The following is a 22,569-nucleotide window of genomic DNA, read 5'->3' on the forward strand; positions in this document are numbered from 1 at the left end:
TAATGTCTCTGCTTTTTAATATGCCGTCTAGGTTGGTCATAACTTTCCTTCCAAGGAGTAAGCATCTTTTAATTTCATGGCTGCAATCACCATCTGCAGTGATTTTGGAGCCCAAAAAAATAAAGTCAGCCACTGTTTCCACTGTTTCCCCATCTATTTACCATGAAGTGATGGGAATGGATGCCACGATCTTTGTTTTCTGAATGTTGAGCTTTAAGCCAACTTTTTCACTCTTCTCTTTCACTTTCATCAAGAGGCTCTTTAGTTCTTCTTCACTTCCTGTCTAGCAGAATTAAAATGAGAAAACTTAATTCATGGTTAATAATCTATTCAACCCACAGTGGCTAAAGTTCAAATTACTCAAACAAAATAAAAAATTCAGATACTGTCAACATGGAAAACCTGACTACTTTATTTTGCTAAACACTAAAAGCAAATACTGAAACCTGTGTAGCAATATGGGTACATTTGCCAAGAGAAGACAGTGCAAAGCATCAGGGCTTGCCAGGGTTCTTTCTTTCGTGACTTGTTCCCCTGCTTAATTATACTCTATCCCAGGCTACTGTCCTCTGAACCACAAAACTGAGCAAATGCCTCCACCTAGTGGAGTGAACATTTAATAGAAAAGGGATGCAGATTTTGAGTTTGAGTTACAAAAAATGAGATGACTTGAGTATAAATTTTCTTAAATACATTACTAAAAGTGAGCTCAAGGGAAGAATTCATAGCTGAGCTCTGTGAGACTGTGGGGTTCTTCTAGCAGCAGAACATAAGTTGCTTATAGTCAACAGAGCATTTTATATAATAAAGACCATTAAAAAGTTGCTGTATTGACTAGTTGTTCTTGTTCTTTTTCCTACACCTCTTTCTGCTCTATACCACAGCGTGCTATGGAACTGACCAGACAGGTATAAGGAACCATGGTTCATCACATATAACAGTGATTGAATTAAACCCAACCCAACTACAGTATTAATTTTGCATATGGAGTGAATTATGCATTGTTGTGTACCCTACCAGAGCCACACTGAATCATTTGGATAGTTCCATGCTCATTGACACTAATGTTGTTGTTCAGCCGCTAAATCATGTCTGACTGTTTATGATCCCATGGACTGCAGCATGCCAGGCTTCTCTGTCCTTCACTATCTCCTGGAGCTTACTCAAACTGATGTCCATTGAGTCGGTGATGCCATCCAACCATCTGCTAGGTCATCCCCTTCTCCTCCTGCCTTAAATCTTGCTGAGCATCAGGGTATTTTTCCAATGAGCCAGCTCTTCGCGTCAGGTGGCCAGAGTACTGGAGCTTCAGCTTCAGCATCAGTCCTTCCAATGAATATTCAGTGTTGATTTCCTTTAGGATTGACTGGTTTGATCTCCTTGCAGTCCAAGGGACTCTCAAGAGTCTTCTCCAGCACCACAGTTCGAAGGCATCAATTCTTTGGTGCTCAGCCTTCTTTGTATTGTAACAAATGACAAGATCAAGTAGAAAGGTGAAGTTGTTTCCCCACTTAACCATAACCATGTTCTAACTGGTGGAGTCACAAGTCATCTCTCTACTTTAAATGGTTAATCATCTTTAAATAACTTATCTTTAAAGAAACAGAAATAAAATAGTTTTATTCACTCACATATTCATTCATTCATTTGCATTTCTGGTGATTTTCACTCTTTTGTGTAGATCTAAGTTTCTTACAGAAACACGATTTTTCTTCTACCTCAAAAACTTTAACAATTCTTGTAGGAAAGGTCTGCTAAGGGACTTCCCTGGTGGTCCAGTGGCTGAGACACCATGCTCCCATTGCAGGGAACCCAGGTTTGATCCCTGGTCAGGGAACTAGATCCCACATGCTGCAACTTAGGTGCTCACATGCCACAACTTGTTGAGTTCACATGTCCTTGTGTCGCAGTTAAGACTTGGCACAGCCAAATAAATAAAATAAATATTTTTTTAACAGTCCTGCTAGCAACAAGTTATCTTGGCTTTTTTTTTTTTTTTGACTAAAGAAAATATTTATTTCACCTTAATTTTTTCTTCAAATTTTATTGAGATATAATTGACATACAGCACTATATAAGTTCAAGGTGTACAGTATAATGATTTGATTTATATACATCATGAAATGATTACTGCAATAAGTTGAGTTCACATCTATCTCATACAGATACCAAATTAAAGAAAAAGAAAAATATATATTTTTTCCCTTGGGATGAGATCTCTTAGGATGTACTCTCAACAACTTTCATATATGATATAAGTGAGTGAAGTGAAAGTCGCTCAGTTGTGTCCAACTCTGCGACCCCATGGACTGTATTCAGTTCAGTTCAATTCAGTCACTCAGTCGTGACCAGCTCTTTGCGACCCCATGAACCGCAGCATGCGAGGTCTCCCTGTCCATCACCAACTCCTGGAGTCCACCCAAACCCATGTCCATTGAGTCGGTGATGCCATCCAACCATCTCATCCTCTATCGTCCCCTTCTCCTCCTGCCCTCAATCTTTCCCAGCATCACGGTCTTTTCCAATGAGTCAGCTCTTTGCATGAGGTGGCCAAAGTACTGGAGTTTCAGCTTCAACATCAGTCTTTCCAATGAACACCCAAGACTGATCTCCTTTAGGATGGACTGGTTGGATCTCCTTGCAGTCCAAGGGACTCTCAAGAGTCTTCTCCAACACCACAGTTCAAAAGCATCAATTCTTCAGCGCTCAGCTTTCTTTATAGTCCAACTCTCACATCCATACATGACTACTGGAAAGTAGTCAGTCCATGGAATTCTCTGGGCCAGAATACTGGAGTGGGTAGCCTTTCCCTTCTCCAGGGGATCTTCCCAATCCAGGGATCGAACCCAGGTCTCCCGCACTGCAGGAAGATTCTTTACCAGCTGAGCCACCAGGGAAACCCAAGAATACTGGAGTGGGTAGCCTATCCCTTCTCCAGGGGACCTTCCCGACCCAGGAATCAAACCGGGATCTCCTACATTGCAGGCGGATTCTTTACCAACTGAGCTATGACATAAAGCAGCGTTAATTATATTTGTCATGTTGTACATTATATCCCTAATACTCATTCATCCTATAATTGCAAGTGTGTACCTTTGCACTGCCTTAATTTAATTCCCCCTCCCTCCACCCTCCTCAATCTCCGGTAACCACAAATCTGATCTCTTTTTCTAAGAGTATGTTTCTTTGTTTGTTTTTAAAGTACATTGACCTACAACACTGTTAGTTCCAGTTACACAGCACAGAGATTTCATATTCCTGTCAAATAATAACCATGATATCTAGTTAACAAATATCTCACCATACAAAGATATCACATAGTTATTGACTCTATTCCCCACACTGTGCATTTCATACCCCATAACTCACTCACTTCTATGCACCTGGAAGTCTGCACCTCTTAATATCCCTCACCTATTTCTCTCCTCCCTCCAGTTCATTCCCCTTTGGCAATCACCTGTTTGTTCTCTATATCTATGACTCTACTGATGCTTTGTTAAATATATCTGTTCATTTGTTTTGATTTTCTAGACTCTACATATAAGGGAGATCATGGAGTATTTGTCTTTGTCTGTCTGATTTATTTCATTTAGCATAATGCCCTCTAGGTCCATCCATGTTGGCAGAAATGGCAAGATTTCATCCTTTTTTTATGGCTGAGTAATATTCTATTGTAACCACATCTTTATTCATTCCTCTGTTGATGGAACTTAGGGTTTCCACATCTTGGCTAGTATAAATAATTATGCAATGAACATAGGGGTGCCTATGTCTTTTTGAATTAATATTTTCATTTTCTTTGGAGTAGAATTGCTGGATCATATAGTAGCTCTAGTTTTAAATTCTTGAGGAGTCTCCATACTCTTTTCCACAGTGGCTGCAGCAATTTACATGCTCTTCAACAGTGCATAAAGGTTCCCTTTTCTCAACAACCTCATCAGTATTTGTTATTTGTTGTCTTTTTCATAACAGCCATTCTGAAATTTGTGAGGTGTTACCTTGTGGTTTTGATTTGCATTTCCCTGATGACTAGTGACACTGAGCAACTTTTCATGCATCTGCTGGCCATGTGTGGATCTTCTGTGGAAGAATGTATATTCTGATTATCTGTCATTTCTTTAATCATTTTGTTTGGGTCTTTCTGACATAGAATTGTATGAGTTCTTTGTATATTTTGGGTATTAACCCCTTCTTAAATGTATCATCTGCAAATATCATCTCCCATTCAGTAAGTGGCCTTTTTGTTTTGTTGATAGTTTCTTTTGCTATGCAAAAGCCTTTTAATGTGATGTAGTCCCATTTGTCTATTTTTGTTTTTGCTTTTCTTGCCTGGGGAGATATTTCCAAAAATATATTTCCCAGACCAATGTAAAAGAACATATGGGCTATGCTTTCTTCTATAAGTTTCATAGTTTCAAGTCTTGCATTTAAGTCTTTAATCCATTTTGAATTTATTTTTGTACATAGTATAAGAAAGTAGTCCAGTTTGACCTTTTTGCACACAGCTGTCCAGTTTTCCCAAAAGCATTTATTGAATAGGCTGTCTTTTTCCCATTGTATATTCTTGTCTTCTTTGTTATATATTAATTGCCCACTAAAGTCTGGGTTCATTTCTGGGCTCACTCTTCTGTTCTATTGATATGTGTCTGCTTTTGTGTCAATACTATATTATTTTGATTACCATAGCCTTGCAGTTTAATTTTAAATACAGTTCTTTCTATATTAAGATTGTTTTGGATTTTTGAGGTCTCCTGTATTTCCATAAAATTTTAGAATTTGTGCTAGTTCTATGAAAAATCCCACTGGTATTTTAACAGGGATTGCATTGAATCTGTAGATTGTCTTGGGTAGTACAGTCATTTTAACAACATTAATTCCTCCAATCAATGAACACTGTGTATCTTTCCATCTGTTTGTGTTGTCTTTAGTTTCCTTCATCAGTGTCTTATGGTTTTCCAAGTACAGGTAATCTATCTCCTTAGTTAAATTCACTCTTTAAGTATTCTGTTCTGTTTGATGCAGTTACAAACAGGATTGTTTTTTCAGTTTCCCTTTCAGCTGGTTCACTGTTAGCATATGGAAAAGCAACAGGTTTCTGCATATTAATTTTGTATACTGTAACTTTACTAAATCTTATGATGAGTTCTTATAATTTTTTGATGGTGTCTGAGGATTTATTGGGGCTTCCCTGGTGGCTCAGATGATAAAGAATCCACCTGCAATGCTTCTTTGGCAGCTCAAACAGCAAAGAATCTGCCTGCAATGCAGAAGACCCAGGTTCTATCCCTGGGTTAGGAAGATCCCCTCAAGAAGGAAATGGCAACCCACTCCAGTTTTTTTGCCTAGAGAAATCCATGCACAGACGAGCCTGGAAAGCTACAGTCCATGGGGTCGCAAAGAGTTGGACATAACTGAGTGACTGACTAACACTTAGGATTTATTATGTATAGTATCATATCACCTGCAAAAAGTGGTGGTTTTACTTCTTCCTCTCCAATTTGTATTCTTTTTATTTCTTTTTCTTCTCTAATCGCTATGACTAGGATTTACAATACTATGTTGAACAATAGTGGCAAGTGTGGGCATCCTTCTCTTATTCTTGACCTTAGATAAAATGCTTTAAACTTTCTACTGTTAAGTATGATGACAGCTGTGAGTTTGTCATATACAGCCTTTATTATTTTGAGGTATGTTTCCTTTATACCCACTTTGTTGAAAGTCTTTATCAGAAATGGATACTGAATAATGTCAAAAGCTTTTTACTACATCTATTGAAATGATCATATCATTTTCATTCAGCAATTTGTTAATAACATATTAATAAATTGTTGAATGAAATTTGATTAGTGAATATTAAGCCACTTTGATTGATTAGTGAAAATTGAGCCATCCTTGTATCTCTAGAATAAATCCCATTTGACCATGATGTATGATCCTTTTAATGTATTATTGAATTCAGTTTGCTAACATTTTGTTGAGGATTTTTGAGGATATTGATCTATAATTTTCTCTTTTGTGTGTGATATCTTTGTCCAGTTTTGGTACCTGGGTGATGTTGGCTTTGCAGAATGAGTTTGGAAGTATTATTTCTGCTTTAATTCTTTGAAGTGTTGAAAGGGATAGGAGTTAACTCTTCTCCAAATGTTTGGTAGAATTCACCTGAGAAGCTACCTGCTCCTGGACTTTGTTTGCTGAGAGTTAGTTTATTACTGATTCAATTTCATTACTGGTAATTGGTCTGTTCATATTTTCTGTTTCTTCCTGTTTCAGTCTTGAGAGAGTGGACATTTCTAGGAATTTGTCCATTTCTACAAGGTTGTCCATCTTATTGTCATACAGTTATTCATAGTAGTCTCTTAAACAATCATTTGTATTTCTGCAGTATCAATTATAACATTTCCTTTTTTATTTTTTATTTTATTCGCTTGAGCCTTCTCTTTTACTTGATGAGACTGGGTAGAAGTTTATCAATTTTATTTATCTTTCAAAGAAATAATTTCATTGATCTTTGCTATTGTTTTTCTAGTCTCTATTCACTTATTTTTTGCTCTGGTCTTTATGGTTTCTTTGTTTCTACTCAGTTCAGCTTTTGTTTGTTTGTCTTTTGCTAGTTTCTTTAGGTGCAAGTTTAGGTTGTTTATTTGAGCTTTTTCTTGTTTCCTAAAAAGCTTCTTTCATTATACACTTCCCTCTTAGAACTGCTTTTGCTTTCATCACCTAGATTTTGGATTGCTGGTCTTCTTTTTTATTTTTTTACAGGAACTTTTTGTTTTCTCTTTGATTTCTTCAGTTATGCCACTTAATTTTTGAAAGATTTTTGCTGGATTAGTGTTACAGGTTGACTTTTTAACCTTTCAGCACTTTAGAGAATGTTATCCCACTGTCCCATGACTTGTATTATTTCTGATGAGAAGTGCAATCTTTCCTGTCTGAGTCTATCCTTGCATTCCTATGATAAACCATACTACTTAACAGTAGTATTTAGCAGTCTCTGGATAAACTGTGGAAAATTCTGAAAGAGATGGGAATACCAGACCACCTGACCTGCCTCTTGAGAAACCTATATACAGGTCAGGAAGCAACAGTTAGAATTGGACATGGAACAACAGACTGGTTCCAAATAGGAAAAGGAGTACATCAAGGCTGTATATTGTCACCCTGCTTATTTAACTTACATGCAGAGTACACCATGAGAAATGCTGGGCTGGAAGAAGCACAAGCTGGAATCAAGATTGCCGGGAGAAATATCAATAACCTCAGATATGCAGATGACACCACCCTTACGGCAGAAAGTGAAGAGGAACTAAAAGCCTCTTGATGAAAGTGAAAGAGGAGAGTGAAAAAGGTGGCTTAAAGCTCAACATTCAGAAAACTAAGATCATGGCATCTGGTCCTATCACTTCACAGGAAATAGATGGGGAGACAGTGGAAACAGTGTCAGACTTTATTTTGGGGGGCTCCAAAATCACTGCAGATGGTGATTGCAGCCTTGAAATTAAAAGACGCTTACTCCTTGGAAGGAAAGTTATGACCAACCTAGACAGCATATTAAAAAGCAGAGACATTACTTTGCCAACAAAGGTCTGTCTAGTCAAGGCTATGGTTTTTCCAGTGGTCATGTATGGATGTTAGAGTTGGATGGTGAAGAAAGCTGAACGCAAAAAAAATTGATGCTTTTGAACTGTGGTGTTGGAGAAGACTTTTGAGAGTCCTTTAGACTGCAACCAGATCCAACCAGTCCATCCTAAAAGAGATTAGTCCTGGGTGTTCATTGGAAGGACTGATGCTGAAGCTGAAACTCCAATACTTTGGCCACCTCATGTGAAGTGTTGACTCATTGGAAAAGACCCTGATTCTAGGAGGGATTGGGGGCAGGAAGAGACGGGGATGACAGAGGATGAGATGGCTGGATGGCATCACCAACTCAATAGACATGGGTTTGGTTAAACTCCGGGAGTTGATGATGGACAGGGAGGCCTGGCGTGCTGTGATTCATGGGGTCACAAAGAGTCGGACACGACTGAGCGACTGAACTGAACTGAACTGAACTGATCTATTGTTTCTTATCATATTCCTAGATTCATTTCTCACTCAGTTAATAAGTAAAATTAGGCTTTAGCTTTCCATTTTGTGCTATCCTTTTCTGGATTGATATCAGGGTTACACAGGTCCTATAAATGATTTAAGAAAATTACATGCTTTTATTTTTATAAATTTTTAATTACACAAGTCAGACTTAAATTCACTCTCCTTGTAAAAAAGTAAAATGTGGCAGATGCAGTGAATCTGTATTCTGTCAACTTAGCTAAGCTAAGCTGGACCTTTTTTCCATAGTTTTCCTTCCTTAGTTACTTACAGGGTAGGTTAGACCACAAGAGACATTTGCAATAGATGTGGATGATAGAAGAAGAGCAGCCATATTGTTCTTGCTCTTACAGGATCTTCTCCTTTACCTCCTCCAACTCCTGGGTCAGGTGCATGAGTATGTTTAGCTCTGTAGCTAAAGATATTAGCTTCTTCTGCAGATCTAATACCATCAAAGTTGGAAGTGTAGAAGAGGTTAGGGCCTGATCCAAGTTCCAGTGTGTCCTTATGAATTCTAGCATATTTTTACAGGTCCATTTCCCCTTGTTTCCCCCACACCTCATGTAACTTTACTTCCTGGCTGTCTGTCCTAGTGACTTCAGGTTCCAGACACTAAAGAAACAGCTGTTCATCAACATTTAAACAGTTCTCATAATGGTGTAGGGGGAAATCTCTATAAAAAAGTAAACATACATGACACACATATATTCATATCTACGTGTGTGTGTGTGTGTGTCCATGTTCTGCTTCTCTTATTGAACTCTGAATGAGTCACAGTTGGCTATTGGCAATGATTCCAGAGGAATGGAAATTTAAAGGACAGATTCTCTGAATGGTTCTAGTTTACTTAGAATTGGTTCTCTGATCTTATTAAAAGTATCACAAGCCCCGTTTATAGTAGAAAAGATTATGCTGTAGTCAGTGAAGTGCAGAGGCCAAGTTATTTAATTTATCAACTTTACAGACCTGCAATGAAGGCAGGGCTTTGGGTAACCAAGTGTTTTCTGCCAGAGGACAATTTAGTGACAATAAGAAAGATAATGGCATTGGTTCCGTCTAAGTGTATTGAAGGCTATGGGAAAAGAAAATGAAAAGCCCAAGGTTTAGGGATTAACCAGCCACTTGGTAGCAGGTTAGTTACATATGACTACCTCCATCATGAAAGGAGAAAACATTTGATAGTTTCATGATATTTAAAAGCTTTTCTCCAAGAGAAAAAAAAATACTCCATAGGCCATTAGATAGTGGAGCAGACTTATGACTATAGCCAGAAGAGGCAAACCCATTACTACCAAATGTATCTGTTCCTATCAGATTGAATTGTTGACCTTTCCAAAGTTGAAGGGGCCCAATGTGGTCAATTTGCCACCAAGTGGTTGGCTGGTTCCCTTGAGAAATGGTGCTATATTGTAGGTATTCAACTTGGTTGTTGACGGTCAAATGCCTGTCATTTGAGTTGGCTATTCAGCTACATCAGCCTTTGCAAGAGGGCACCCATGCAACTGGGCCCATGTGTAGCCTCCGTCTTCCTCCATGTGCTTATTATGTCAGCACTAAAGTGGCCAATGAAAGAAGTTGGCTGACAGTAAATGGCTTAACTAGTATCAAATTTAAAAGTAAATTTCTTTATCATTCCCCCAAACATAGTCATCATTTTCCATTTTGGAGACCTTTGAAATTATGGTTGATATAACACAAAGTATTAATTTCTCACTCCTAATCAATGTCAATAAGCTTCATTGCTAGCTAACATGAAAAACTCTGCCTTAAAAAAAAATTGAAACCTTTCTTAACAATATTAAGCTTAAGCTTGGCAATTGTGCACATGTGCTACAAAGATAATTATATCCTATTGGGATATTTATTGTCTATATTTCATTCTTATTTATTTACTCAAAAATTTAGATGCAAACATTGTTTGGCACCACTACTTTTTGCCCCTTATTTATTTCAGTGACTTCCATGCGAGGCATAAAACTGAACCTTCATGATTTTAATTTTATATTATCTGTATAGAATGTTAAAAGCTTGATTTTGAAGTCAGAAAATATGTTGGAAATACCACCTGGCTTTTTTTAACACATAATTCCAGAAAGATCAAATTTTCTGCCCAAGGTCACACAATTTGTTCATGGAAAAGATGGGACTAAAGTGAGATGTTTTTACTTCCTTAAAATTATGTTCCTGGACGTCCCTGGTGGCACAATGGGTAAGAATCCATCTACCAATGCAAGGGACACAGGTTCAATCCCTGACTGGGAAGATTCCACATGCCTCAGAGCAACTAACCCCATGAGCCACAACTACTGAGCCAGTGCTCTAGAGTCCTTCAGCTGAAACTACTGAGCCCAGGTGCCACAACCATTGAAGCCTGAAAGCTCTAGGGAGGCAGGTCAGGTGGTCTGGTATTCCCATCTCCTTAAGAATTTTCACAGTTTACTGTGATCCACACAGTCAAAGGATTTGGCATAGTCAATAAAGCAGATGTTTTTCTGGAACTCTCTTGCTTTTTCAATGATCCAACGGATGCTGGCAATTTGATCTCTGGTTCCTCTGCCTTTTCTAAAACCAGCTTGAACATCTGGAAGTTCATGATTCATGTACTATTGAAGCCTGGCTTGGAGAATTTTGAGCATTACTTTGCTAACATGTGAGATGAAAGCAATTGTGCAGTAGTTTGAACAACGGACTGGTTCCAAACTGGGAAAGGAGTATGACAAGGCTGTATATTGTCACCCTGCTTAAACTTATATGCAGAATACATCATGCAAAATGCTGGGCTGGATGAAGCACAAGCTGAAATCAAGACTGCTGGGAAAAATAGCAATAACCTCAGATATGCAGATGACACCACCCTTATGGCAGAAAGTGAAGAAGAACTGAAGAGCCTCTTGATGAAAGTGAAAGAGAAGAGTGAAAAAGTTGGCTTACAACTCAACATTCAAAAAACTAAGATCATGGCATCCAGTCCCATCACTTCATGGCAAATAGATGGGAAAACAGTGAGAGACTTTATTTTGGGGGGCTCCAAAATCACTGCAGATGGTGACTGCAGCCATGAAATTAAAAGACACTTGCTCCTTGTAAGAAAAGCTATGATCAACCTAGACAGCATATTAAATTACTTTGCCGATAAACGTCTATGTAGTCAAAGCTATGGTTTTTCTAGTAGTCATGTATGGATGTGAGAGTTGGACTATAAAGAAAGCTGAGTGCCGAAGAATTGATGCTTTTGAACTGTGGTGTTGGAGAAGACTCTTAAGAGTCCCTTGGACTGCAAGGAGATCAAGCCAGTCAATTCTAAAGGAAATCAGTCCTGAATATTCATTGGAAGGACTGATGCTGAAGCTGAAGCTCCAATACTTTGACCACCTTATGCGAAGAACTGATTCACTGGAAAAGACCGTGATGCTGAGAAAGATTGAAGGCAGGAGGAGAAGGAGATGACAGAGGTTGAGATGGTTGGATGGCATCACCGATTCCACGGACATGAGTTTGAGCAAGCTCCAGGAGTTGGTGATGAACAGGGAAGCCTAGCGTGCTGCAGTCCATGGGGTCGCAAAGAGTCAGACACAACTGAGTGGCTCAACTGAACTGAACTGAAGCTCCAGGGACCGCAAGCCACAACTCCCAAGCGCCTGTGCAGCAGCCACTGAAGCCCTCACACCTAAAGCCTGTGCTCCAACAAAAGGAAAAGCCACGGCAATGAGAAGCCCAGGAACAGCAAGGAGAAGCCCAGGAACCACAACTAGAGAAAGCTGGAGGACAGCAACAAAGACCCAGTGCAGCCAAGGATAAACAAATAAATGAAAGCATTGTGTACATGTCAAATATATTGTATTAAAAAAAATTTATGTTCCTATGTAGCATGTGAATGTATTTTGAAGAAGCACTTTTCAGACCGTGGAATCCCCACTGCAGTAAAATCTAACTTTTAATACGATCATTTTGGACTCCAAGTCCAAAAATTTCAGTCCACTAAAGGAATTACTGTTGTGGTGAATAAGTGTTTATGGAGTTCACTGCAGGATACAGATCCTTCTCAGACTCAGATGCGGAGTGGACCCACACAGCAGAGCTTGCTCTCTCTGGCCTAAATATGGGGCAACTTGGGGTTCTGGGGTCTGGCTCCAAAACAGCAGAATTTCCAAGTCAGCGTCCATTTAATCAGCCTGGTCTCGGGACTATATCAGGGCTACAGGGAAGTTGGGTCCATATCCTGCTTCTCAGGACCCGCAGACCATTATTCCCACACCCCCATCCCCCACCCCCGCTCATCCTGATTCTCCTCCAGGAGGCCAAGCACTTTATCCTTCTGCCCTCCTCCCTGCCCCCCCCCCACCTGTTCCCCACCCATCCCCAACACATTTAAGGACTGTAGCCAATCCCAATTACGTCCGATTTTGCTGTGCTGCAGGCTTTTTCTTTTTCTTTTTTTAACTGTCAGCAATAGCTGTGCTCCATCAACTCGATAAACAAGAGTCATGCCTGCAGTTACAGGGAGCTGAAACGTGTACCCGTAATTAAAGCGCTTTCTGAACCAACTAGCTGGGGGTGACTTCAGGGAACCAAATGCCCAGAAGAACACCAGCAACACCTGGAAGGATACTGCCTTCTGTTCTTTGGTACAAACTGGCAAAGAGAAACAGGGTGTCAGACCTGAACTGCCGCCCCCGGAAGGGTCTCCGCGGGTTTCCGAATCCAGCCCCCCAGCTCGAAGAGGCGGGACTTTGGAAGGGGAGCGGCCTCCTGAGGCGGCGAGGGCGGCGCGGGTCCCGCGGCGCGTGTGGTGCGCGTGCGCACGGGCACGGGTCTGCGCGGCGTCCCGGACACAAGGGGCCGGGATGCCGCGCAGACCCAGATAATGAAGGGGCCGGGGGGGTTGGGACACGGACACGGCGGCTCTGCACCGCGGTGGCTTTGGAGCCGCGGTCGGGAAACTGCCGCGCCTGCAGTCCCCAAGCTTCACCGCCAGGGGGCGAACACCCCACGACGCGCGGGCTCAGGATCGTGCGCGGACCCAGGGAACGCAAAGGCGGTGGCCACCCTACTGGACGGCCGACCTCACCTCCAGGTAGTACAAGTCCAGGGTCGTGATCTGCGAGTCCAGGAAGTCTTCGTAGGTGTTGAACTGCGTGACTATATTGTCCACGGTGGTCGACGCTTCATCCAGATCCATCGCGGTTGCCTGGGCCGAAGCGTCCCTAGCTACGGAGGCGCGGGGGCAGGGTCAGAAGATTCCACCCACTTCTTCCCTTCCAATCAGTTAGAAACCGGTGCGGAGTTTGGGGCGTTAATCCCACCCCCGTGTCTGGTTACGGTTTCAGGTTCCCGCCTCACTCCTAGGAACGCCGTCTCACATTACCCTCCCCAAGTCCAGGCTGACGACTTCAATAGACTCGGACTTCGATAAAAATGAGTACCTTTGGAAGAGAGGCAGTTGCAATCCAAAATTGAAAAGGGTGAAACTCCTCCCAGGATATGTAGACAAAATACTACAGATCAGAGCTTCTAGTCTCCTTCTAAAACAGTGCTGTGAGGGACCAAATTACCAAGGTTAGTTCTCTGGTAACTGAAGGTCCCTTTTTGCAGTGTCTCAAAACAGAAATTTCTGGAAATGGACTTGTGAACAAATCCATCAACAAAAGAAACATTCATAATATTTTCAAATTATTATTGTTGTTTAGTTGCTAAGTCAGTCCGACTCTTTTTCAAGACCCCATGGACTGTAGCTTTGCCAGGCTCCTCTGTCCATGGGATTTCCGGGGCAAAAATACTGGAGTGGGGTGGCATTCCCTTCTCCAGGGGATCTTCCCGACCCAGGGATCGAACCCACGTCTCTTACATCTCCTATATTGGCAGGAGGATTCTTTATCACTGGGCCACCTATTTTTAAGTTATTGCTAATATCTGGATATGAGAAAGAATTTATGAATTTCCTAAAGGAAACTAACTGAACAGAAATACCTTTGAAGACTTCTTTTAGCCCCAGGCGCTTGTTTTAACTTTTTTTTTAACCTTTTAAGTTTCATTAAGCACAGAAAGACCTTGGCCTGTGGAAGCTGCCTTCTTTTAAAGGGTAAAATATCTGTGGAAATTTAGAAAGCAAAGGTTTTTACTAAAGACTTTTCGTTTAGAACAGAGTTTTACATTTTGAAAACATGGATTTAAAGTAATCCAGCCTGGCAGCTGGCAAAATTTTTCAGAATCCATTTTTGGATTTTAATGTTCTACAAATCATCCTTGGGAATTAACACATTGTACAACACTTGAGCCTGTGGTAGTTGCTCTCTAAGTACTTACTGAGTTGATTTTGAAGCTTTCCACAGAAGTGCAAAAAAATTTTTTAATGAAAACATCTGTTAAGATACTTCACCTTGAGTTAGCTTTCTTACTTTAAAAGGGCCCTCTCAAAATTAGAATGTCATGAATGTTCTGATTTTAAGTGATGGAAACAATAATCTCTAGGATATCAGTAACTTGTCTTTTAACTAATTACTACATTTTAAGAGGCACTTTGGACATTATTTTTAAATACAATGTAATCTTGATTTAGGAGAACAGAAAGGAGAAAAAAACCCTGGACACTCATAATACAACAATGACATTAATAATAATAATACCAGTTATTGAGTGCACCCTGCATGCTAGGCACTGTCCCAAGTGCCAACAATGGATTACATGTTTAACTAGTATCTGTGCTAAAATTAACAACCACCAACACTTTAACATCATCTAATGCCTAAAAAGACATGAAAATTCAAATGGCTCAAGACTGAGGAAAAAATCCATGTGATTTAAGACATTCTATCTGATAAGAGACAGAGGTCTCAGTAGTCTGGATCATCTAGAGAGTTCTGTAAATGTCTCCTCATTATTCTGAATGAACTGAGCACAAGGAAAGGCTTAGAAAATATATATTTGATTTAATATGATAATATTTATTTAAACTTTACCATGCGCCAGCCCTGTTCTAAATGCATGCTTTATATGCACTATATTGTTTAATCAGGACTACAGATCCACCAGGAAAGTAGCACTAACGTTATTCGTAATATGGAAACAGAATGAATCTAAGTGGATTGGCCAAAGTCTTAAAGATAAAAATAGCAAAACAACTCACTACTCGTGCTTTCCCAGAAAGAGAAAGAGGTTTGAAGGGCCACATGGAATTAACTATCAAGGTTGGGGTTTTGTATTTATTAGAAATACATATATATGTCAAATTGTGAAAGGGAACATGAATCAGCACAAATAAAGAAGCAAAAGGGATGGCATATTCCAAGATGTGGAGGCAAAGAAAGACTGGGTTCTGTGTAGGAAAAAGCTGCACATGGATTTGACAGTTGTGAGAAGCCCAGGAAGGAGCACAGAGGAAAGGAATCTGACTAAGGAGGAAAATTGGTGGGAAGGCTTTGAAGACTTGAATGAAGAGTTTGCAGAGGTAATAATCTTGGAATAAGACAGGGTATGAAGAAAACGACTGATGATCACGTACAAACAAAACATGTCACTGGTGAAGCCTCCAGAGTGCTTATATTATCATACTAGCTTTGAAATCCTCCTCCTTCATGATCTCATCCATTCTGAGAAACCATAAAGAATCTAGGGAAACTGCGTGTCTGTCTGTGTGTATGTGTGTGCACGGGCACGGGTGGACATGCTCAGTAGTGTCCAACTCTTTGTGACCTCATGGCCTGTAGCCCACCAGGCTCCTCTGTCCATGGGATTTTTCAGGCAAGAATACTGGAGAGGGTTGCCATTTCCTCCTAAAGGGGATCTTCCCAACCCAGGGATCAAACCCACATCTTTTTTTTTTTTCAGTTTGCAAATTTTTTATTGCAGTAAAATATACATAACACAAAATTTACCAGTTTCACTATTTTTAAGGACACAAAGTGGCAGTAAGTATCTTCACAATGTTGTGAAGGCCTCACCAGTATACATTTCCAGAACTTTTTCAGCCTCTGTAACAGAAACTCTATTCATTAAATTATAACTAACTCCTTCTCTGCCTCCCTGGTAACATCTATTCTACTTTTTCTCTGTGAATTTGCCTATTCTATGTATTTCATATAAGTGGAATCATTTATTTGTCCTTTTTTATCTGGCTTATTTCACCAAGCATATTTTTAATGTTCATCCACGCTGTAGAAGGTGTCAGACAGTCATTTTTTTTTAGGACTTATATATATTCTATTGTATATATGTAATTCAGTTCAGTTCAGTTCAGTCGCTCAGTCGTGTCTGACTCTTTGCAACCCCGTGAGCTGCAGCATGCCAGGCCTCCCTGTCCAACACCAACTCCTGGAGCCCACCCAAACTCATGTCCACAAACCCACATCTTTTATGTCTCCTGCATTGCAGGTGGAATCTTTGGGTTCACTCAACCATAGCAATTTGATTATAAGGACCTATATGTTAGTAAAATCTGAGATTATTGTGTGCCTGTATAGTCTTCTATTAGGATTCATTGTGACTATGCATTTTCAGTAGAAACCTCATTAAATGTACCATTTGGCCATCAGCTCTTTGATGAAGGAATCCCTAAAACATCTAAATTTAAAAAATCATGAAAATGCTTCAAGTCAGTGAATCTAGTAATGTGTTCCAACTAAGAACACTGAGGATGATTTTCAACAAATTAGTTTCTTTATACATAGTGAAAGAAAAAAATATCAATTAAGCCTTAGTTCTCAAGAAAAGCTTGAATGATGATAGGCCTAATTCAATTGTATTTTTCTTAACCTTCAATTTAAGTTTAAAAGCACTTTCATACCTGTGCCTGAGAAATTAATGAGCTTTGGCAGATCTCTATTTCCTACTGTAAAGTCTTTGTTATGATCAGTTATTTTGGGTAACATGCATTCCTACTTATAGTCCAGGACTTTTAAAGGTAGAAACCTGAATTTAGCACCCAATCCTGGATATTTCATTCTTTGCAAGAGGGCCAGCAAAGATTATCTATATTCACAACAATACTCCAAAAGATGAAAGAAACATGTGCTATGTAAGAATAACAAAATATATACTATATTTAGCTTAGTTTTGTTGTTGTTTAGTCTCTAAGTCATGTCCAACTCTTTTACAACCAAATGGACTGTAGCCCACCAGGCTCCTCTGTCCATGGGATTTCTCAGGACATGAATGAATACTGGAGTGGGTTGCCATTTCCTCGACCAGGAATCGAACCCACGTCTCCTTCATTGGCAGATGAGTTCTTTACCAGTGAGTTACCAGGGAAGCCCTTATCTCAGTTTACTGAGTTTAAAAAATGACACAGTATAAAAATAAAAGTCATAGAAATGTAGGCAAAAATCTAAGCATCATTATCTCCTTGAAATAAAAAGACTTTGGTATTATACTTACCAAAGTATAAGTGGAAGTGTATGAAAAAATTTCCAGTTAAGCTTTGTGCTTTTCTATTTCCAAATATTCAGCAATATACCATAGTATCTGGGGAAGTGACTAGCAAACATACTTTAGGTAAGTTGACATGAAAGAAAAGAGATGCCTTGTTTATTATGCTAATAAGATGCTAAACACTCAGTAAAAGCTTGAGGTTCTATTAAACTGGACTTAATACATTACCATATTGTAAGAAAGAAAAACATAACGCTCACTCTAAAAGGATAAGAGACTTGTGTCTGATGTTGCCCTGTTGCTTATGAAGTTCTTGTGGGTTGCAGATGAGGACTAGTGCTTAATCATCCGGCAAGGAGAGCTCTTTTGCACTTTGTAATAAAAACAACATTGAATTTATTTAAGTTATTTCTTGTGATGAGATCACTAGACTTCCACATTGTCTCAGTTATTCTAAAGTGCCGGAGTTGGTTCCACAGCTTCTAGCTCATACAGACATGATGTGTCCATGTGTCATAATTCCAGTTTTCTCCTGGCCTCTGCCAATGTCAAGGGAAGGATCAAGAAGAAAGACCAGAGGTAACTGCTACCAGGAATGGGGCTGACAGGTGTCAGAAGCTAAGAAAAGTTTGGAAGTTACTGTGCTATGGGATTTTTGTTGTTGTTGTTCAGCTGCTAAGTGATGTCCGACTCTTTGTGGCCCCATAGACTAAAGCACGCCCGTCCTTCACCATCTCCCTTCTGGGATAGATGGTGGGTATGGTGGCTGCAACCATCTCCTTAGAACTGGGCTCTCAGCGACTCGAAGGTTTTCCTAACAATTTCACTGACAATTGCTTCAACCTCTTTGTCTCCGTGGATATCTGGCTGTCCCCTAATGCACCACTCCCGCCGAGGGGCCAAACGCTCTCAGAAGGCATCGCAGGTGAACAGATGGCCACCACGACCCAGGCAGAGCTGCCAGTTTCAGATGGTTGCTTGGCACCACCCCCGATCTTACTATGTGTTTTTCCCTTCAAATCACTCATTTTCTGCAGTGACTTTTCCTTCTTTCTCTTCTCTCTTTAACCCTATATCCTCCTGTCTCAAAGCAGACCATCTTAACTCCTCCTTCACAACAGAAGTAAAGGCATCAGATTAGATATTGTACAGTTTAGATATCCTACAAGATTACTCACATATCAGCTCTTCAATTTCTTCCCTTTGGTTTCAAAAGAAGAGATTCACCTCCTCTTAGACCTTCATTCTACACTGGCTCTCTCCTTCTGCCTTCTCAGGATTTTTTATTTTGACTATCCCTTCTCACTCCTGTATCATTCTCTCTCTTCCTCTCTCTTTTTTTTTTCTCTCTCCCCCACTTCTTTCCCCATTTTTTAGAACAAGCAAATGAACTCTAAAACAAGCCTTCCACTCCACGGTCCACTTCTGCTATAAGCTCTCTCATCTCTCACAGCAAAGCTTCTTGAAAGAGTTAGCAGCCATCCCTATTCCCATGTTCTAACCATACACTGTCTGCTCAGCCCTTTCCCATCTAGTGTTATGCACTGGTCCACTGAAACTATCTTTATCACAGGCAATGATATCCTAGGCAATTTTTTTTTTTTTTTTTTTGGCTGAGTGGCATGCGGGACCTCAGTTCCCCAACCAGGGATCAAACCCATGCCCCGTGCATTGGGAGCTCAAAGTATTAACCACTGAACCTCCAGGGAAGGTCTCCTAGGCAATTTTTTCTGTTCTCATACTACGTCACTCTCAGGGGCATGTGAGTCTGTGACCACTCTCTTCTCTTCAAAACTCTCCTTCAGTTTCCAACACATCATTTTTGCCCTGTGACCAGTTGTTTGGTTGGTCAACTAGATGGCTGGTTCTCCATCAGCTGTCTTTCCTGTCTTCTTTGCAGGCTCCTCATCTCCTTAACTAGCTTTTAAAAGTTCAATGGTCTTGGAGTTCTCTTCTAGGCCTTTTCCTGCCTCTGTACGCTAGGAGACTACAGTCAGTCCCCTATGTACAAACAAGTTCCACTCTGAGAACACAGTCATAAGTCCAATTTGTTCATAAGTCCAACGAAGTTAGCCTAGGTGCCCAACAAACACAGCTGGCTATGTGGTACTGTACTGTAATGGGGTTGTAATACTTGTCACACAAATAATACATAAAAAACAAACACAGAAATAGAACATCTTTGATCTTACGGTACAGTACCTTGAAAAGTACAGTAGCACGGTACAACAGTTGACATACAGGGGGCTGGCATCAAGTGAACAGGCAACAAGAGCTGCTGATGGAGGAGGGCGAGGAGGTGGGAGATGGTAGCGCTGAAGGATGCTCAGCCACAGGAGGCAGAGGACCAGCTGCAATGTCACTCACGCCTGACGGTGATGGGACACACATCTTTGAAAGTTCGCAACTTGAAGGTTCGTATGTAGGGGACTTACTGTATATCTATATCCATAACTTATGTCCTACATGCATATGGTTCTCAGGTTTATATAACTAGCCAGATCACTCTTCTGAGCTCCAACCCCCCAAGTCCAACTGCCTACAAGACATCACCAGATGAAAATGAGTATAAAATTGAATTTTTTTCTCTTCCATGCTTCCTAAACTTGCTGGTCCCCATGTGTTCCCTCCTTCAGAATACATCTTTCTCTCTTCTCTCCATGGTTCATAGAAGACACCTGGAAGACAGTTGTGACCCTTGACTCTTCTTTACCCCTGAAGTACAGGACCTTTTATTTCATTCTCCCAAATATATCACTTAAAGGCTTTGATTTCTTTCCAACCTCATTGCTTTTGCTTTCTTGTCTAAGCCAGAAACTGACATCTAGACTCCAAAGATAGCCTCTTTTCTGGTTTCCTTAGGTCCCTTGGGCACCCTCTCCATTCCACTCTTCACAACTGAGTTAGAGTGTTTATTTAAAAACAGTGATCTGATTTAATCACACTTCTCAGAAAACCTCCATTGGCTTTCCACTGCCTTCAGATTAAATTTTCTTTCTCTTCTTTTTGTGTTTTTTTTAAACATGGCTAATCAAGGCCCTCCATATTCCTTCATCTGACATTTTCACCATCTCACACATTACATGTAGCAGAGACAGATTCCAGAAACCACTGGGATAAAGTGTATAGAGGAACAACTGAGCACTTTTTATCCTCAAATAAGATTCAACAGATTTTCATTTTAGATCAAAATAAGAAATACTGTGATGTGGTTGGTTTTTAATGAAAACTTGCAAGTACTTAATAAACTCAAATAACTAGGTACTGATTTGAAGGTAAAAAAAAAAAAATCAGATGAAATTTCTGGAGAAAATAAGAAGTGACATCTTTAAAACTCTAGCGACAAGGTGAAAACAAGCTGTTTTTCTGAGGAGTATATTTAGCACCTCTAAAATACTCAGTGACCTCTATAGAATTCCTCAGAGGAGAAACTTGATCTATTTTAAATCAGCATCTTCTTTCTAGCCTCTGAATACAATGTCAGAGTTCATCAGGTAGCAAAGTGTTTTTGCAGCCATGGTAATAATACAACAACACCACTCACAATTAGGCCAACACAAAAAGAGGACCTAGCCTTCACTAGTCTTCATTAAACACTCTAGAAGAAGCATTTAAGGAAGGGGTGCCAACTCCATTAAGAGCTAATTCACTCATTGAACTTGACTCTAATTCTCCAGGATATCCAGCATTCTCTGAGTATGGCAAAATTTATCACAGTAATTACAATAAAAGATGTTTTGGTCCATCTTTGCCACTGACACTCATCAAAGCAAACTTAATCACTCAGCAATAATTTAACATAACTGGATCAGGCACGGTGTGTGTGTACATGATCAGTCACTCATTTGTGCCCCGCTCCTTGTGACCCTGTGGACTGTAACCCTGCAGGTTCTTCTGTCTATGGAGTTTTCCAGGCAAGAAAACTGGAGTGAGTTGCTATTTCCTTGTCCAGGGATGGTCCCAAGTCAGGGATTGAACCCACATCTCCTGCATCTCCTGCACTGGCAGGCGGATTTTTTTTTTTTTTTACCACTAGGGCCACTTGGGAAGCCCAGAAAGGCTCTGAAAGTGCCACAAAAAATAAAACTTGGTCCTTCAAATCTTCAGAAAGCGAAGTTGCTCAGTCGTGTCCGACTCTTTGCGACCCCATGGACTGTAGCCTACCAGGCTCCTCGGTCCATGGGATTTTCCAGGCAAGAGTACTGGAGTGGGTTGCCATTTCCTTCTCCAGGGGATCTTTCCGACCCAAGGATCGAACCCAGGTCTCCCATATTATAGGCGGACGCTTTATCATCTGAGCCACCAGGGAAGTCCATCTTCAAGGGTATCATAATTTAGGCAAGGAAGATAGAGGTCCTGAACTGGTAACTGGTGGAGGGAAGGAAAGGAAGGAGATAAATTAAGCAGATTTGGGAAATGCATCTTTAAATAAATGAGGAAAATTCAATATTGTAGGAACTGAATGATAAAAAAAAAATATTTATAGTATACAGAGTGGGATATAGATGAGAAAAATTGGTCCTGTGTGCGAACAACAGACTTAATAGAAAGAATGCAAGAATTTGTTTTAAGAAATCAGAAAATAATTTTGTCTTCTCATGGTCTGTGAGATCATGTCTAGATTGAAAATTGTGTGATATAACATAACATACATGTTTATTAAGTGTTTGGATTTAACCTAAAGAAGGTCTCTGAGAGGAAGGGGAAAGAGTAGAATTGCTCCCCTACAATGGGCTTTGCCATAAGAAAACACATATTGTACTAAATTATTTTATAACCATAGATCTCAGCATGCTTGGCAAGACTTTTTGTCAATGTCAAAAAATGTGTACTTCCCATCTTTTCTTTTATTCATAATTGTCTCTTTCCTTCTCCTTTTTCCACCTGCCTCCACCACCACTACCCACCCAATACATCCATCCAATAATTACTTTAATTTTTAAATATAAAAACAGATTAGATGAATATTATTTTTATGATAATTCAGACAGATAAAGCTAACCCTTGCCAAATACTAAGAACACTAAACATATTAATACCATAGCATGTACTTATGAAGAAAAATGAAAAGCTTATATGAATAGATGCTGTCACCATTTGTCAAAATGATGTGGTCAACTT

The 22,569-nt window shown here is 40.0% G+C and overlaps 1 protein-coding gene across 2 annotated transcripts in view; it reads right to left on the reverse strand.

The window, feature by feature from the left end:
* CFAP299 (cilia and flagella associated protein 299) overlaps window positions 1–13,283 on the reverse strand; it is a 637,609-nt gene extending 624,326 nt beyond the window's left edge. For both annotated transcript variants that reach the window (XM_061145195.1, XM_061145194.1), the window contains exon 1: window positions 13,154–13,283. In XM_061145195.1, the coding sequence (XP_061001178.1) occupies window positions 13,154–13,264 (111 nt within the window). In that variant the 5' untranslated portion in view covers window positions 13,265–13,283. The remainder of the gene's footprint in view (window positions 1–13,153) is intronic.
* Between the last annotated feature and the right edge of the window lie 9,286 nt (window positions 13,284–22,569).

Source organism: Dama dama, chromosome 6, assembly GCF_033118175.1.
Source record: "Dama dama isolate Ldn47 chromosome 6, ASM3311817v1, whole genome shotgun sequence".
In the NCBI taxonomy this organism is placed as follows: Eukaryota; Metazoa; Chordata; class Mammalia; order Artiodactyla; family Cervidae; genus Dama; species Dama dama.